The sequence below is a fragment of the Pogona vitticeps genome, chromosome 2 (assembly GCF_051106095.1).
Source record: "Pogona vitticeps strain Pit_001003342236 chromosome 2, PviZW2.1, whole genome shotgun sequence".
Classification (NCBI taxonomy): Eukaryota; Metazoa; Chordata; class Lepidosauria; order Squamata; family Agamidae; genus Pogona; species Pogona vitticeps.
Window position 1 is genome coordinate 244,504,979 of NC_135784.1, and position 20,053 is coordinate 244,525,031.

Here is a 20,053-nt window from a genome sequence, read left to right on the forward strand (position 1 = left end):
ACACACGCATCTGAGCCCTACAGTGTGTTAAGGATATAAAGTCACAGCACGGGAAACAGGAAACATCACCGCACCCCTCAAATTACATCTGCTGGAATCTCCCATGGCCACTTGCCATGCTGGCTGAAGTGTGCTGGGAGTCGCCATTCAAAAAAGCAGCTTTTTCAGGCTTTGCACAGAAGGAATGGCACAGCAGAGCTAGGGCTGACAGTGCTGGAGCACTGGGAAGTTATGATTGCAGACATAATGAAAACATCACCCCCTCAGGCTTCTGTTCCCCCTGAGTTTAGTTGCAATCTTCACAGTAGCTTGGGGCGACAGAATTTCCCAACAAATATATTTACACTTACATTCATGTTTATTCTAGGTTTTGCAAAAGGTTTCTTCCCGGTGGAGATGAATATTGCAAGAATGGGTTGGTTGTTGTGGATATTCAGACACCTGCATTTTTGTATCCTCCTTGGGGTTATGGAAATGGTGGTTGCCATGATGGGAACCTGGACTCCAAAATAAGCTATTAACACCATTGCACAGAGAGCTACTTAGAGGATTCTTTAGAACCTTTAAAACTGGGTACAAATGCCATTGCTAATCCCAGTTAGAGGAGACCAAATGAACCAGTTGCTGAGTGGTAAATTCATGCATGCCTACATCCCATTGATTCAATGAGCTTAGCTGGGATTAGCATTTCTATCTAGGCCTCTGTGCTGTTCTTGGTACACACTGCACATCTGTTAATATGTCTAAGAGAACAATTACTGTATGTCAGCAGGAACTAACTAGCAGTGCCCACCTTTAATCAAATCAGAGATGAATGGCATGATTAAAATTATGCTTACAAGCTGGTTACCTCAGGTGCATTTGATAATCGAGCCCAAATGGGTTTCATTAACATGTTCTAATAGGAAATATCATCAATATGTCTTATTCAAAAATCCAATTACTTCTCAAAGTACCTTGCCAGAACAAGTTTTGTTCAGTGACTCAAAACCTCTATATTGCTGCTGCTTTCACACAAAACACAGAGTGATTTTCAAAATGCTGCTTTGGTTTTTCTGAAACAAGAGTTTGTGGTTTTGTTGTCTTTTTGATAACATGGTTGAAAGAATATATTTCTGAAAAGAATGTAAGACCAATCATACAGCAGCCCTTTTTATTCATTCCATTTATTTATTTAAAATATTTAACCCCGTCTTTCTCCTTAAAAAAAGAAGGACCCATGGTGGCTTACATCATTTAAAACCCAATATTAAAAACCATCAGTTATTTGAATATTTAAAAATAATTAAATAGGCATTGTATCAAAAATATTAGATAAAAGCATTAGTAAAACAGATTTAAATGCAACAAAAGTACAAACCATCCAAATTTTAAAAAAAACAAAAAAACAAACCTCAGATAGCCATTAAGAGAAAGTCTGCCTGAAGAGAAACACCTTTAACTACTAGTGGAAGAATAGCAAAGATAGGGGTGGGTAATTGCTAAATACACATTACTAGACCATACCACAAACCATCTTAAGTCACAATATGATTGTGCTGTTAAAAGAGGCATTGGAGAGAATCCTGTTGCTTATGTATGATGGCATAATTAAGTGCAATGGTGTAAATCATGGCATAAATTGCTGCATTGATTTATGTCATTACACCTCCACCGTTGCATGTAAACAACAAGATTCTGGCCACAGTTTATAATGACATCTTGGCAGTGCATTGCTGTTATTAATGAACATGCAAAAATGAAGTAGCGATTTTACTCAATAAATGCTGATGCTAACATTCAGTGTTTGCACACATCTTGTATGTAATCTAATTCTCTCTCTCCAGGCCATGAGTGTAAATGTTCTTAACTGAGAGAAAAAATTGTTACAGAAACAAATAGGTATTCTAGTAGTTAGCAATAAGCTACCACTTATTCCTGAGTACTACCACGTAATGATGGATACTTATTTTAAAAAGGTAATTAGTAGACTTGCTTCCCACTGGATAGACTTCTTACTATTTTTATCCCTTATGATTTAAACCCCCAAGGTAGCTTCTATCATTGGTTGGTAGGTATGGTATTTAATTTAGAATTGTGTAGTTACTAATTTAAATCTACTTAAAATGTCAAAAGGATCTAAGCTTCAGTCATATTTCAAATTATTTTATTGAAGGAACTCATTAACTGGAATATAAACAGTATTTTTTTTCTACCAGTATGTTCCTCTCTTGTGACTGAACTACCATCAAAACTCATTGTAGATAGTAAATAGTCTACTAAACCCACTCCTTCTCTTGTGGAAGTCAGATTCCAATCAAAACAGAGAGACTGTAGAATTATCCTTTATAAAACTGCACATTTACTGTAAGTATATAAAATCACCTCACTTTCTTCTTGTATCCTTCTAGTTAAGATGCCCATCCAGTTCAGACTCTGTTCCATAAAGTTTGCTGTTTTCACTGGCCAGCCAAAAAGACAAGGCAAACACAAGGTGATGTGCTTAAGAAGCTTGATCTTCCTTTTAGACTGTGATCTGTAAGGCACCCAAATGGACAAAGCCAACGTAAAGAGTAGTGGTTTGATGGAACCAGGGCTCTGAGGGTCAAAGCTATGTGAGTACCAGGGTCTATAATACCATCCGGCAACCACCTTGGGCTCACTACTCCCTCTACAGTATTCACAGTACTTGGACGTGACAAGTTCTTTTTCAGAAACTGCATAATATTCACTCAGCCTTCCATTCTTCTGAGGTTGATAAAATGAGTCCTCAGCTTGCGGCAGCATAGAGTTTTCTGAACATAATTATGTTGTAAACCACCCAGAAAATGCTCCAAGCACTCATATAGATGAAGCAAACAAAATAAATAAATGAATAAATAGTTCCTGCTGCATTGCAAAGTATTTGATGGCGGTTTAGTCTTGAATGGGATAGTAAAAGCCATTAACTTTACAAAACACCTGTTTCTCATTTTCTCTATGAACATCTCATTTGTGAATACGGACATCAGCTGCCGACATCTTGTAAAGGGGGGGGACTGCCATGATCAGCATCTGCATTTCCAAATTCACCGTTCCACCACTAGAGAAGAGGACTAGCTTTCTGCATCTACGTATTTTACTTCTCAAAGAAGGTTGACCAAAGAGAGGACATCACAGGGAACCAGCTCCATGGCCTTTTTTTAAAGTGTGTCCTTCCAGTGATTACCAAATTGCCCATTAGTTCTTCGCTTTTGTCTCCTTGGCCACTCATGATTAAGTGAAACTTATGACCAGAATATTTAATATCACATTGAAATTTATGGAAAAGTTACTTTTTCAGACTGTAAGTCCCAGACGTGGAAGTAAAACATGAAATTTCGAAAATGCTAAATGAAACTATAATTTAAAAATTGCTCCAACATTGCCTCATCTCCAAACACGCAGTCTTTCTAGGATAAAACAGGCTGGGGATTTCACTCCCTATTTGTATATCAGAAGTATATTCTTGAATACTTGATTTTATGTTTAAACCTGTTTTACAGTAAACTTTTATTTTGGTAACCTTTGCATACTATAGCTATGACAAACGATAATATGAATTTTATGGGCAAAATTATTTATACCACATGTAAAGTGGATTTTTTTGCTTCAGAAACAGAGTTTTGGATGCCCTCATAGGTTAGAACTCAGTAGAGTAGGTTTACTGACTGAATAGTTCCACATTCCAAATTGACAGCAGTGCCCATCAACATTGGACCAACAAAACCTACATCAGAAGGCTGGAAACTTTCTGTTGCTTCTTTCTGATTGGTGCTGGGGCAGAATGATTTCATCATGTTGGTGAGGCAGGACCAAAGTGACTTTAGATTCAGGCCCTGATCCTCACCACTACAGATCATTGATTCTATTTTTGCAACACAATCACAATTCCATGATTCCATTTTTGTCATTCTACTTCCACAGCAGTTCTTCTTAGTTTGCTCTTTTAGTTCTCTCATATTTTCTAATTAGGTTTCCTCCTCTTGTATCTTGCCTAAGACTTTTGCTAGTTCAATAATCAGCTTCAGTTACCCCCAAGTCTTTACCTTTTTTTCAACAACACAGTACATTCTCTCTCTCTCTCTCTCTCCCCCTGAGAGTGTCTGTGAGGTGTTATTTCTCACTCATCCTTTCAGTATCTTCTCAAAACCCATCCTTTCTGTGAAGCATTTAGCTTAAAACCTTAGTCCTCCTCCCTATTATTCTCATCTTTCTATTGACCTAGCTGCTATTACGTACCATCAAGTCATAAGTCATAAGCAACATGTAGCAAGGCTAATAGAGGAAAAAAAGGGGGGGGATGTTGCTTATATACTGTCCCATAGTGCTCAATGCATTCTCTGGGAGGTATACAGTTTAATTATCCAGGCTACATATTCCCCCCCCCCCCCCCGTGAGCTGGCTACTCAGTTTATGGACCTTCGTAGGATGGAAGGCTGAGTCACCCTCAACCCTGAGCCCCTCAGTATTGAACTCAGGTTGTGAGCAGAGTCTTTGACTGCAGTACTGCAGTTTAACCACTGTACCACAAGGCTGCTAATAGAGCTTTTGAGATAAATGGGATATTTAAGGAGTGGCTTTATCAGTTTCATACCCCACCAAGTTGCCGTGGCCAAGTGTAGATTTGAGACCTGGTATCCAAAGCCCGAGCCTGGCACTCTGTTCACTACACCATACTGGGTATCAGAATCACAATGTTACTTACATCTCAGTGATGATGGGGACTCTATCGACCACCTCTCCCAAATTTCCCAATATATCCTACACAATCCAGATTTAGAATGGAAGCTCTTTGCAGCAGAGAGCCATCATTCAGTTAATTCTGTGATTTGAAATGCCAGAACATTAACCAGTTATTACCAATAATACTATCATAACAACTTTCTTCATCACAAATAAATCGTCATGGTTCATGCATAAGAGCATATTGCTCATAGCTCCAATGAGGCTGCAGCAGTGGAAGCAATCAGTAAATTGCTGCTTAGCCTTTGTAAACTTTTCAAGTAAAAATGGTGAAGATCAAATGATGATTATCTAAAGCAAATCATATAATGTTTTATTTTATTTTCCCCAAGAGTTAGCTCCCAGAAAACTGTTCCCTTATGAGGGCTGGCAAATCTAGGACTTTGAAATGATGATTTTAAACTTATGCGCTATAGATACTGTCCTGAACATGCTTACTAGAGAGTGAGTCCCTTTAAACGTAGTGAGGTTACTTCTGAGTACATAAGTGTAAATTTACTCTACTTATTAGGTACAGGAACAATGCAATCCTAGACATGTATACTTACAAGTAAGCCCTACTAGATATAATAGGATTTACACAAGTTTGCTATCCTATCCGCTGTTACTTGGGAATAACTTTTTTTGACTAAGTGGAACTTCTGAGTAGACATACATAAACCTATAGTATCAGTAGAATAAATGTCTTCTTCACAGAATCCTCTAGGACATTGTACAATTTGAGAAGAAACAATCATGGTGCACCTTATTGGAAGAAAGAGTTCTGAAACAATCCAACACACAGTAACCTAAGTGTTACTTCAACTGAATGCAGTATTGGTTGCTTTCCCCCCCCCCCAGTAAACCCTTATAAGACTGTACAGCAACCAGCTTCTTGTGCCAAACCTGGCTACTTCTCCAGAAATGGTGATCACAACCCTTGACTTGTTAACTTCTGTTCAGATTGATTAGTTTGAAAGTTGAAACTGAGGTGTTAAAACTTTTCTAATGGAGCATTCTTGTGTGGAAATAAGCCATTTTGTGTCAGAACATGGCACACACACTGTTCTGTTTTTGCACATTGACCACGCGAGCTGCAATCATTTCAGCCACAACCAAGTTGAAATATAGATAAGGTTTAGTTAAGTTTCATGTGACGTCCTGTCTCGAGAATTAGAAAGCGAGCATTATAGATATCAAAGTTCCATTCTCAGGGCTGTGGCAAAGACGGTGATACCAACCAGCTGATTGACTGCTGGGGAACAATCTTCAAAAGGAAAATAAAAGCTGAGAAGGAAAACCTACCAGAGAAACTTATACTGACTCCATCAGTAAAACATTAGAGGAGGTTCCTGCTTACATTTTGCCCTTGCACAGTAATACGTTTCTCACTGCAAGGGCAATTTCCCCACCCCAAAGCTTTGGAAATTAAACTTGTTTAGCAAGAAATGACTTTCTAGAGTTGCACTTCATGTCCATGCTCCCATGATGGGCAACCCACCTGGCAAGAATATTCAAGAAGCAAGAGTAAAATACTGGGGCTTCAGATAAGAAGGCTAACCAATTTCTGATTGTTTTAATAAGCTTTGCATTTAAAGCCAGTCATCATGGGTTGTCTTATCCCAGAGTATCTTCTAAGAAATTTTGAAGCAATGATAGTTGTGAAGAAGGGCATGGACACTTAATGCCCTGTGATGAGACTCAGGGACCTATTGGCTAAAACCCAGCTGGCACAACTATACCACATACATGATGATGATGCCATCACCTGCTAATATTAATATTTATTTTATTGTAATTAAAAACTTCTTATCTCCCCTTTCAGGTTACAAGGTTCCTGCTAGACATTTTCTAACATTACAGTCTCCTATGTGGCTCAAGGCTCCCAAAGATTTCCACAATGCAAAAGGGAGCCTCCAGGGAGCCTTGGAACCTAAAGGGAGGGATAGGAAGCTTTAAATTAAAGTAAAGATTAGTGCTACCAGGTAATAACATCATCAGCGCATGAAGTTGTGCAGCAGGATGTCAGTCATTGCCTAGCAAAGCCAGGAGGAAATAAAACTTGTATTGGTGCAGTTGTGTTAAAGACAACAGTTGCCAATGAAAGAAGCCAATTATTTCCAAAAAAATGTCCCAAGGAATCAAACAAGTAGGCTGTGGTGAACCTCAAGGTCTGGCATCATGTTATGTATGAATTTACAGTGAGAGAATGGAAAGTCAATATCGTAGCAATGGCCTTAGTAAACCAGATGCTGAGGGATATCAAGGCAAATTGTCCAAGTTGAAGACATTTGTATTTTGCCCTCACCATTTACATATGCATTCATTGACTTCCCAAGATCAGAACTGAATCCTGGCTATTTAAGATGCAGTCCTATGCACACCACTTTATTTGAAGAAATTCTCAATGGGTACAGTAGGTCACAATGTGTAAAATATGTAACAATCTTACAATGTGCAGTTTTGAGTAACTGCTCGATATCTAGTGACTGTAGGATAAAACTTTGTAACTCCAATAAATAAATAAAAGCAAAGCAATATGGATGGTGAAGATTAATTATGTTAATTAGAAATTCTAAATACAGCAGTGCACTAATGAATATACACAATTATACTTCATGCAGAATTTTCATTTAAAGTCATGGAGATGTATCTGCTACTAAAGGGCACAACATTATAAATATGATGACACTGATGTACAATGGCAGTTCTGAAGGAAAAACTTGGTTTAAAAAATGCATGAGGAGCTCCAAATTAAAATGGCAGGACTTTAGCCCCATTGAAAACATTGGGACAAATTACTCTTGGCTAGCTCAAGTCCCATTAATTTTTGTGGGACTAAAACCAGCTAATATAACATGGATCCATTACTAAGTTTATTAAGAGATAGGGACGATGTAAGTAGTCAATATACTGCTACCTATTTATAGTCACTGGGAGGGGATGCAATATAGGCTTGAATATATTACAGTAAATAGTATGATTATAAATTGTTATGCAAAGCACAGCTTTCATTGCTTCTATAAAGCTGAGCAAGTGCTTTGATTTCTATGCTCTTTTTTCACATTTGGAAATTGGGTGTATTATTCATTGGACTGCAAAAGTATTTTAATTATTTCTGAATCATTGCCTGGAAAGGTGCATTCTTCTGGCATTTAGTAGATGAGTGTAACTCAAAATTGTGTTGTCTCAAAGTGTCAGAAAGTAAAGGCAGCAATCACAGCCTATATGTGATGTTTTTATTCATCATAATGTTGTGCTAGGAAGATGCTGGCTATATTTTTCTCTGAGTGTTGCTTCCTAAATTGTAAGAGTGACCTCTAGTGCTTCGCTGCTTCGTTATCTTTCCTGGGGTTGTATTTTGTTAGCGATGTTAATATATTTCCCTGCAAGCCTCTACTTTAATTCTGTGCATAGTACCAGGTGTTATTAACTTGTGATTCATGACTGTGTGAAACTGGGTGAATTCACGATAAACCAGAATGTTGCAGGAAATGAAAGATTTCTTGATAAATCTAGAGTCTAGACACATTGCAGCTGAGTGCCTTATAGAAAAAAGTTGTTCTTGTTCAGCAGTAGCCTATGATTTTGTATGTCACAGGAGATACAGTGGCTGAATGACAATAAAATGTCACAGGTCCTGTAGAGTAATTGCCACTTTTACGATTGTCTAGTCCTATGTTTCTCAAGCAGACAGCATGTGATGAAAGTATGGAACTTCCACTTTCCTCTATTACCTAGATGTTCTCAAGCAGCTGTTCCTTCTAACAGTACTGTACAGTAATGTTATTCATGAATCCTGGATTACAGCTAGAGCCACTGTTATTTGCACTGTTTCATATGCCACCTCTCTGGAACCTGCATGAAAAACAGTGCATGTTTTCAGGCACGTATTGGGCACCCACTTAAGGTATTTAATACCCTGTGGTTTAAGGGGGCTTTGAGAATTGTGAGATCAGTTCCCAAGTACATCCAAATGAGTACACTCAAATGTTGCTCTATGTTTTGTACATACCACAGATTTGCTACAACACTGCAGGCTACTTACTCCGAATCTCTAACAAATACTAGATTTCCAGGATACTGGCTCTCTTACTGCACTAACATTTTCCTTACAATTCTAAAGTGCTACCCTTCTCAAACAGAAAGACAGATATAGATATAGGTACCTTTCTGTATTGCTGGCTATGTTCTCCTATCCGGTCACACTTGAACATTACTCTCCCTGAAATCGATGAACATCCCATAAAATCCCATTCTCCACATTTACTCCTCATTACCTTTTCTGCTTTATGGCACCACACACCAGAGTCACTCTTAATTCAAGAGACAGAGGCAGACTCCTGCTTGCCAGGTTTTACCCTGCTTAAAAAAAAAAGCCCTATGTGATGCAGTAGAGAGTACTGTCACACCAATAATCCGAATGACAGACTTAACTCCTCACAAAATAGCACGCTGTTGCTGCACAGCTTGCACTGGAAAAGACGAAAGGCAACCACAGGGGAGTCTATAGTTCACCTGGGAAACAAGAATCTCCTGTTATTTGGGAGCTCAGCTTAGTTGGCAGGGCTCTGCTTCTAGTCTGGAGAAACAGGAGCCCTGATACACTTCAGCCCCTGAAACATTTGCATCCTCTCGCCTTGCTGTTAAGGTTGCACCAGCCCGGATTAATTGGAAGACCTTCCTTGTCAAGCCCCCCCCATCATCACCACCTGAACAATCCAAGTTTTAATGTCCATTTGAAATACTTACATTTGTCTCCTGCTGCTAATATATTCCAGTGATGAACAGGGACCAGGATCAGCAGCTTGAGGAAGATTTCAGTGAAAGAATCCATGTCCTCATGGATTGAGGTGCCCCGAAGTGTCAAAGGATAAGGAAACAGGCACAGCTGCTCTCTGCTTCAGTCTCGCTCTGGCTTCCTCTGCTTTCCGTTCGCTCTTGCTCTCCCTCTTGCTCTGTCTGCCTTTCAGTGCTTCCTAGTAGCCAAAGAGCTCAGCCAAATGCACTCTGCATCTTCTCTCTCTCTCTGTCTCACACGGCAAGATCTGCTCTTTCCCCCTTAATGACAGCAGTCCCTGAAGAGCAGCTGCAAGGATCTCTCCTCTAATTTCACAGAATCACTCAGAGCTCAACTGCTAGACTACCCCGTACAGTTTGGTTAGTGAAGCTTCACATTCATAATGTGTCCTGGACACCCCTTGTGGTGACAGGTAGGAAATGTGAGTCTATGATGAAAGCCAGAACAATAAAGAGAACAGCCTGCACATGTGAGCAAGTACAGCCTCCATCCCCCCAGATTACGACTGTTCCCAATTCTTTACGGTCATGCAGTGGGAGGGGGAAAGGGGGGGGAAAGAACCGGAGAGCAGAGAGATGTGAATATTTTGTGCATGCTTTTATTGTGGCCACCCTCTTGCACTCTGTGTTTAAAGACAACTTTCAGCTGCTGCTACAGCTTCCGTTCACAAGCACTGAACAGAGCATTATCATTTTACATCAGAAATTGCTGTCATGCGGGAAAACTGTATTTTGCTTTTATGCATGCCATAAATCTTTCATTCAGCCATGGAATCCCACATTTATCTTCAACTGATACTGCAGGATGTTCCCATGAGAGTATTTCTTTAATAAGAGAGATGTGTGTGTGTGTGTGTGTGTGTGTGTGTGTGTGTGTGTGTGTGTGTGTGTGTGTGTGTGTGTGTGTGTGTGTGTGTGTGTGTGTGTGTGTGTTCTGTGCCGTCAAGTCAGAACCGAATCACAGCAACCCTAATAGGGCTTTCAAAGTAAGTGAGATATTTAAGGAATGATTTTACCAGTCCCAATCCCCAGCCAGTTTCTATGGCTAAGTGGGGATTTGAACCCAGTCCAAGTCCATCACTCTGTCCACTACACCACACTGGGAATAAGAGATGGAGTACTCCCACAGATATGTTACATGCCACTTCAGAAGCTCAGTCTCGCAGTTTATTTTCCACACTCAGGGTATAATCACAAGCATTAAAAAAGAGGAAGCTGGAATGATTTTGAATTACGATAATGATTATCACTTTGCAGAGATGTTAGAGGGATATTCCACAGGACGTGAACTTTTAAATGATATAGGGAGGTGTTTGCAAATCAAACTCGGAGATGAATTACTGGTAAATATGACAAGATTCAGGTGCAATGTAATACCTATTTATTCGGAATTGTGCTGCCCAAGTTATACTGCCACAAAAGGTAAAATTGAATGACATTGCTTCTGCTTGTAGCCCATAATCGTTACTTCCAGCTTTTTATATTGAGTAAAACAGATTCATATTAAACCAGACCAATAAAGAGCAGCATAGCTTTAACCAGTTCTCTAAACTACAAATGTATACTCTGATCCTGTATGTGTTTATAGAAATGTTAGTCTCATCAAAGTCAAAGGAACTTACTCCTGAACAATATTTTTTACAGAAATCCCTAAAAAACTTAATCTAGAGTGATTTTCCCATTCAATTTTTCAAAATAAGAAAACTTCAGATTTCCCCATCACAGGACTTGGAAATGGATCTATTTCTATATAATACATACTCTGATTCTGTAACTAGGCCTAGGAGGTGCAAAATGATTATTTCTGTAGGGAAATACGGACCCAATACATTTCTTTTGTATCCATATCAAGGAAAAAGGTCTTCCTACGTATCACTTTTGTGAATCAAACTAGTGACTAACAGTTGTTTGCAACATCTACTATTTTTCAATGCCTGCAACATTTCATACGCCATACAGATAACAGTAGAAAGCTAAATCCCACTTACTAAAGGTGCAACTGCACCACAATGGAAATGCAAATTCACTCTCCTTCACTCACTGTGAGATTGCACTGGGGAATTCAGGTCTGTTTGATTTAAGTGGCCACACTTAAATCGAACTACTTGCAGTTCTTACTTACTGCCCTGCAGGTGGCACTGTTTAGAGAACTGTATTAACAAGCATTGATAAAGAATTCTTCCTATCTCAGTTTCCTCAATTATCAGCTTTTCATGTGGAGCTTTGCTCTCTGTTCTTAAGTTGTTCAGCCTGGGAAAAAAATTAAACAGAAGTGTTGCCCAGGAAGAGAAGCTTAAGAAAAAAAGTAAAGCTGACTCTGGGGAGAGAGGCTTTCCTTTGAGAGTGTGTGTTGGCTCTTTTTGTGTCTATGTATGTCCTTGTCCCCTCATGAGGTAAGAGGCAAGGAAATAGGAGTGTTGTGTGTATCTGTGCATGTGCAGCTTGTCTTCCCTTTCTGCATCAACTTGAGTCATCACATGCCTGAAGCAATAGGAAAGGATTTGTAATTTTTAAAAGTGGAAGCCTCCTGGGTGGAGGAGAAAAACCTGTGCATCTCAGGGAACTTCAGGCTGGCTCACATTACACAGCGCATCTAGTGACCAACAGATAAAATGCAAATCAGCCTGGCCCCATACTGTACTCCTTCCTGTATTTTTGCTAAGGTGGTTGCCCCTAGATTGGAAATCAACTACTTGGACGGGGCACAAAGTGTCAAAATGTGCCCATAAAATGTAATATGCACATGAATATTTATGCATAAGAAATAAATGGCTGTAAGTGCATGGATATATAATCACACTTAATTTATGCAACTCTTTCCTCTTGGAAGGTAATACTAGGCCAATGTATGCACTTACCAGTAGTTCTAAAGAAGGGCATATTTGTGTCTCCAAAGAGCCATCGCGTTCAGCTTTGTGTCATTTGCAGTAACAACGTAACAAAAGCCAAGCTAGAATTTTCATTTATTCCATTTGTTTCTAAAACGTAATAAAGCAAAAACTGAGTAACTTCTAATGAGTCTGATGATGACATACCCAATTTTGATCGTCAACTACTGCCAATTTGAATCCTTTTAATATTTCATTTTGAAACATGCTACCAGTGGCAAATCTTCTAACAGTCATGCACACCGACCAACTTTGAGATTCAGTGTTTGTGTAAAAAGAATGATTAGCCAATAGCCATTGCTGGCTTGGAGTACGATACACACTGATGGATCATATCAAACGAAGGGGAAAGGGAATATAGATTTATAGAAAAGTTGTATAAGCCAACTTATATTGTGCATACAAACACATTTAAAATATGTATTACTGATTTAAATATAAATTTATCTCAACTGCAGCCAACTGTCACAGATGACCCATCTGCCTATTCAGACTGCTGTCCAAATGTCAAGTGATGATGGCCAACTCTAGGATCCCTCAGCTTGCCTTCCTTCAAATTAGATTTGAACCAGAAAGCCTTGCAAACAGAGGATGTCATCAACTACATGAAAGTATTACTTAACTCTGTGAAATAGGAGATGACCACACTACTTTTGAGAAAGAGTAGTAACTCAGGTGGGACATGGGTTTTATTGTTTGAAGTCCTAAGACTGAGTAGGTTTCAAGTTCAGTCTATTTTTATGTCAAGCATACAAAGTGTCAGTGAATCATAGTATCCAACCAGACGGTTTCTATAACTGGGGCACCACTGGAGGTAAAACAGCAATGTACTTATCCCCATTACCATATATTACTGCCATATCACAATACTGTTATAATGATCAAAATCCTGTTACATAAATTGCGATGGCATAAGGGCTATAGCATTAAATTGTTCCTGCTTACATTCTGGGGCTTACAAAACTTGCATACAGGAGTGATTACACAAAAGCTGTGGAAACCTAAGATTAAAGCAGGAACTCTTTAATTAGTGACACTCTCCCCAGTTGCTGATCCCACACGCTTATACCAGTACAATTTGTGCAATAGGATTTTAGCCGATATCTGTCATGTGATTAAATTATACTTTATTATACAAATCCTTGTATTGAAGCAAATATGTGTTCCTTTCAGTGGATTTCTTTACTCTCAAAAAGAAGTATGCAGCTACAGATCAGATCAAATCACTTTACTTGGAAAGGAAACATATGTAGTAAATAGAAAAGTACTCACATTTGATTCTGATGTGAACTATGAAATTAAAAGGGAATTTCTGAAGAATCCCACTTTTTCTCAAGCTAGCTTATGATCTCTGTATTCACAAAAATACTTTGCACACATTAGGTAATTCAAGATGCACATTAAAATAGGTCAAACATAAAATCCATGATTCTTTATGGGATAATGCTCTTGAAGATTATTTCCAAGCTACCTGAGGGCATCATCACTGCATGGATTGTTATGCCAGTATTACAGAAAAGAGTGGTTGTTAATGAAGCTATAAACAAATATTTGCCCCGTGAAATGGCAGTGATTACTCAAAACGAATGTTAAAAAATGAAACTATTTAATACCTGTAAAACAGGCACTTGTTTGCACCATGGCAATGATAGCTATTGTATCCACAGAGAAACAGCATTAATATTATAACACAGATATTTCTGGCATTCTAGGTTTCACCATTATGATTCACCTTCAAATACCATATGAATCATGGAATGAAAGCTGGCTGATAACAGCAGAGTAATATTGACTCACCTTGATGACTGCAAGCTCCTATTTGCTCTCATCCCATCACACACATTCCTACCTACAGCTTCTCACACTCCCTCACTCACTTACATCCATGTACACAATACGTTAATAAAGATGCTCCTTTTTTTATTACTGGAGAAGATACTTGGCCTTCCAAAGGGAAAGCACATCAAATGTATACTCTTGAAGGACTCAATTTTCACCTCTGCTGCTTTGCCAAACTTTAAACCCGGCTCTTCTCTTGCCTTTTCCAAAGTCCTTCTGACTGTCCTTTTTGTAGTTCACCAACATTAATCATCATGCCATTTAATGCAATCATTGCAGCCTGTTTCCGATGACCCTTCTGTAGAGAAAGGAGGGGGAAAAATCTTTTCTTTAAAAAAAGCCACACACACTTCACACTTCCAGTGTAGAAGCCCCATGCCTCATTTCATATTGCACAGGATATTTTTTGCACAAAGCAACCACATGGGTGCAGGCAATGATATGCTTCTTTCTGTTCTGTGCTAATAATGCAGTCCCTTAGGTGGGAAGCATTTCCATTTGACGAAATAGTGTCTGCATGTTTGCTCAAGTGGTTACTTTGTTCACACATTACTAGAACAATTCAAAATGAAGCCACATAGGAGATACAGTAATCCCATATTCCTGGTGGTGGTCCTGTGATGTCTTGTCTGCAACAGTTTCATGATTGCCACTATAGTAGAAGTGACTACCACACCTAGAAATTTGCTTGTTTCCATGAAGTGGTAACAGTCAAATGCAATAAATCCATCGTAAAGCAACAACATAGGAACGGCGATATATGGAGTCCATGAGAGTTATGGACATTATAGTAATTCATGCAGGAATGACTATTAAACTACACTTGGGAACAACTGAGATCATTGAATTCATTTCTGAAACACAGAAAGCTTGTGTTTCAAAGATAAAATCAAGTGCTACAGTCATAGTGGTGCCTTTTATAAAGTACAGAGAAAGCTGGGCTGGGAATTGAACAAGCAAAATACTACCAGCTGTGGAAACTACTCCCGCTTATCCTTTGGACTTTTGAATAAATGCTACTATCAAATGGCTTCTTCCATCTGCATTTCTTACCTGGTATCAACTCAGCCTATATGTTGCACTGGATCCAACCAGTTACCAGCTGCCATTAAAAAAAAACCTCACAGATGGAGCATTTTCATCTCAAAGAGTTGTGCTGTGTTGCAAAATCCACACAGACCAATACCTATGACATTGTTACCTATAGAGAACGTTTCTGAGTCAGCCATGTTCCTGAGTCCAGCTATTTGCTGTGTATGTATTGCTGTGTATGTACTGGATATGCATATGCAGCTCAAACACTAATCCTAGCCTTAATTACAACCTTATTGTAACATTCAATATACTGTAATTCTCAGGGCCCCCAGAATTCCTCAGGAGTCCCCCCCCTTTATTAAAAAAACATGATGATAATTCAAATATCTGCTCTCCCTATTTCTTGGTCAGTGAAGGGGCCTTTCCCCTTCATTTGAGCAAATGTTTGGCAACCTGCCTCTTCAGCTCTGAGCAGCATCCAGCATCAGTACTGGAGAACAGTTGCACACAGTTCAGTAAACCCTGGGAGAAATACTGAACATAATCCTACAGATTTTAGCATAGGACAACAGGCAACGTTTACTGTTTAGAGGAGTGAGGGATTCAGAGGCACTGTACAAAAGAGCATATTTGATCCCTGGAAAATGCCTTTTGCAAAGAAACTCCTGAAAGGCCACTGGGAGCCATCATTATGAAAGGACTGTTGGTGTTTCAAGTGCATTTATTATGCTGCATTCTTGGTCAGACAAGCAATCTTTTAATTGCCATTCATGTTGAGGGCTATTAGCCAAAGAGGGGCTCTTTTCAATGCCTTGATAATTGAAGTAATTTTTGAAATGAAAATACTCCAAGCACATGCAATATCATTGATTCTCTCCTCAGCAGAGAGAACTCCTCTCCTTCCAGAGGAAATGCTGTCATGTACAATCTATGTTCCCTGCTTTGCTTCAATTTCTATTGTTCTTCCAGTCTCTCAGGGACTGATAGCAGCACTAGAGACATTTGCTACTCTTAATATTCCACATTTTCCTCAGTCACAAATCTTAGGCCATATCCCCATCAGTTTCTATTTGCCCAATGCATTCTACTCACATGTCTATTTCAATGGGTTATAACTTTCTGTGTAAACTTCTAACTGCAATTAATGTGCCGTTCAGGAGTAAGTACTGCTTCATTTCATACAAGCCTGATACATGAAAGTTTTATTGTATGAAATTATGTGGGAACGCTTACCCAAATCTGTATTTTATCTTTGAATAAAGTTTAAAGAAAGCTTACAGCAAAGATACAGAACACAGCTGGTGTGTTTGTTGATTTTTAATACATATGTAGCAATTCAACAATAATAATAAGGACAGTAGTCTTGGTCCTTTCAGGATTGTACTACGTTTCAAGTAGAGATGGGCATGGACTAGAAAAATGGTGGTTTGTGATGGTTTGTAATTCATCGGACACCAACAAACCACAAACTATGAATTTTTGAAAATAGTGAACCAGATCTAAATCTCTGCCAGCCCATTTATTTATTTATTTATTTATTTATTTATTTATTTATTTATTTATTTATTTATTTATTTATTTATTTATTTATTTAATATCCCGCCTATCTAGTCTCATTGAGACCACTCTAGGTGGCTTACAGCAAGCACAATACAATATAATTAAAACAATTTTAAATAGGGAAAAAACTTTAGACAAGATGGGACAAACACTAAGAAAGAGGAAAAAGAGGGAAGATTAGGAGTTGGCTGAGGGGAAGGCCTGCCGAAACATCAGTGTTTTTAATTGATTTTTAAAAATACCCAGCGAGGGAGCCGCACGAATGTCAGGGGGAAGGTTATTCCAGGGGCAAGGAGCCACCGCCGAGAAGGCCCGATTTCTTGTCTTTTCTTTCCGGGCCTCCCTCGGCGTTAGGCTCCTCAGCCTCACCCATGAACACAGGTACAACCAGCATCGTTTTAGGCCTAAGTAATTTCTTAGTTTTTCGATCCAGCACAGCTTCAGCTGGCCTAGCGTTAGGTTAGGCGACCCTCAGCAGTCTTGGCTGATTTGTACTGCAGACTTGCAAGGCTAATTAAATTCCCATATAGTTAGAATAAAGCAGAGGAGGGGTTTTTTTTGTTTTGTTTTGTTTTGTTTTGTCTAAAGGTAGAAGAATGCTCAGCCAGAGGTGTGTGGATGTCCTCCATGGACACTCCATTTGAAAAGTCTGGCAAAGCTCTTCCTCTGCCTTCTAACCCGGCCAGCACCAGAAGGTTTTTGATGTTGCTAAGAAGCCACTCCTCCTCCTCCTCCTCCTCCTCCACACACCAAGCCACTTAGGATCCGCGAAGGCTTTCACAGCCCGGATCTAATGGTGGTTGTGGGTTTTTCAAGCTCTTTGGCCATGTTCTGAAGGTTGTTCTTCCTAACGTTTTGCCAATCTCCGTGGCCAGCATCTTCAGAAGACCAGAGCACAGAGCCCGCAAAACCCACAACAAACACTTAGGATCCTTCATTAACTTTCAGACTCCTTCTCCCATTGTCACTTTATTGTTTAAACCAAGGGAACTATAAAGCCAAGGGAGCAGTAATTATAACAGCAAAATGTTAATTTAAGTGGAAAGAACCACAACATCCATTCATCTACAGTTTCTGCCTCCATACTATGTATTTATTACTTAGCTACAAAAGTGCTGGCCCTACCATAAGGCAGAATGAGAAAATCCAATCAGGTACGGACACATTTATTTATTTATTTATTTTATTTATATCCCGCCTATCTGGTCGGGTGAGGACCACTCTAGGCGGCTAGCGTGATAAGGTGAAAACCACAATACAACAGAACTATGCCAAAATTAATGGGATGCAATAGACAAATGCCAGAACATTTTAGAATTTGAACCTAAAAAACACTACTCCTTCATTAACTCTTTATTTATTGCTCCAGAACTTGCTGGAATGGAGCACAGTGGCAACTTCCAACTAAGATCATCAAAGCAATTTCATGGCACATCTGTGACTTGATGAGACAGATGCAGAAAGCCACAAATCATCCTTGGGAACTGCATTCCAGTATCCGTTTCATGCAGAAAATAAATATTGTAAAAAAAAAAAAAAAAAAACAGCCTGGAAAGGTGATTTTCAAGTAAGGCAGGCCAATGAAATTTGCCCGTCTCCTCTGACCAGAGGGGACTGAAGCCACCCCAGCCCCCTCCAAACATCTCTGGGAACAACATTTCAAGTCCCACTCCAGGTAGATATTTTATATTGAAAAAAGTGTCCTGGAACGGCAACTTCCAAGTGCAATAACCCAACTACATTCACAACACATATGTGACTATATCAGACAGATGCAGCAGACCACAAATCATTTTCAGGAACAACATTCTGGTATCAATTCTGGGCAAAAACAGTCTAGAACAGCAACAGATAACCCAACGCAATTCATCTGTTCCATCCAGCTAGAGGAGTGATGCAACCAGACCCAAAACACTTCCAGAAACTATGTTCTAGTACCTGTCCTGGGCAGAAAATCCATATTGCAAGAATTAGCCCAGACCAACTTCTGAGTATGACAGCTCAATGAAAATCACCCACATCTGGGGAGGAGGAGGATGAAACAAAGCATAAACAGCTTGATGGCACAGACCCTCTCAGTCTTCTCTTCTCCAGGCTAAGCCAAAGTGATAGGCCTGGGAAGACTGGCAGAAAGCATAAGGTCACAATCTGTCTTTCTGTGGTTCCTGTGAAAGGTCAGTGGTTTGATGTATTACTCCTACCAAATCATATGTGACTGCTGAATTGGTTGCTACTACCAGCTCAAGAAGATGCTGTTCATGGACCTTTTAAAAATGTAGACCCAATACAGGCCCTGGAATATGATTCTTAGAGCTATATTGTGGCTAGTTGCATCTGTTCTCTCTACCGCAACAGGATAAGTGAACTTTGGTGTACTGTCCTACTTGGACATTGCCAGTCTTGGTGGTCTTGCCATGGGTACTACAGTGTGCTTCCTGATGATGTTTTGTACATTGTTGCATCGTTCCTCTATCATCTGATGTGACTTGTGAATATCACTGTTCTGAAATATTTTGTGCAATACAGTTTTTTTGACTGAAATGGATACTAGTATGTGGTCCTCAGTGCTGTTTTGTGGCTTGCTGCATAATTCCTCTCTCATTAGGTGGCATGGGAGAATTTCATTGGGCTATCCTGCTCCAAAATTACTGTTCTAGGCTTCGCGCAACCCCCACCCCCACAAACACAATACACGCTCACAATATTAGTTTTCTGCTGGGAGTGGGTACTAGAATGTTGTTCATGTGGGCATTTTGTGGCTGTTTGCCTCAGATCTCTCAAGTCTGATGGGATGGGTGTATTTTGTTAACTGTCACCCTGATGGCTGTTGACTAGTGTAGCAAGTGTAGACAAGGGTTCCACCCTGAGTCTGGTATTGTTCAACATCTATAGAAATAACTTGGATCATGGCGTAGGTGCTTATCAAATTTGTAGATGGCGCCAAACTTAGAGAGAGGGGCTAATATGTCAGAAGACAGAATCAGGATTCATGAGAACCTTGACAGATAGGAGAACGAGGCCACACAAAAATTGATTTTGACAAGAAATAACATGAAGTTCTGTATTTAGGTAGGAAAAATCAATTGCACAGATATAGGCTGGGTGACACCAGTTGTAATATGTATGAAAAGGATCTTGACACATTACTAGACTGCAAGTAATTCATAAGTCAACAGTAGATTGTTCAGTTTTGAGCTGTATCAACATTT

At 39.4% G+C, this 20,053-nt stretch overlaps 1 protein-coding gene across 1 annotated transcript in view; it reads right to left on the bottom strand.

Annotated features, from left to right (window-relative positions):
- Nucleotides 1–10,126, bottom strand: part of CNTNAP4 (contactin associated protein family member 4) — a 341,638-nt gene extending 331,512 nt beyond the window's left edge. The window contains exon 1 of the mRNA XM_072992357.2: nt 9,475–10,126. Coding sequence (XP_072848458.2) covers nt 9,475–9,559 — 85 coding nt within the window. The 5' untranslated portion in view covers nt 9,560–10,126. The remainder of the gene's footprint in view (nt 1–9,474) is intronic.
- Between the last annotated feature and the right edge of the window lie 9,927 nt (nt 10,127–20,053).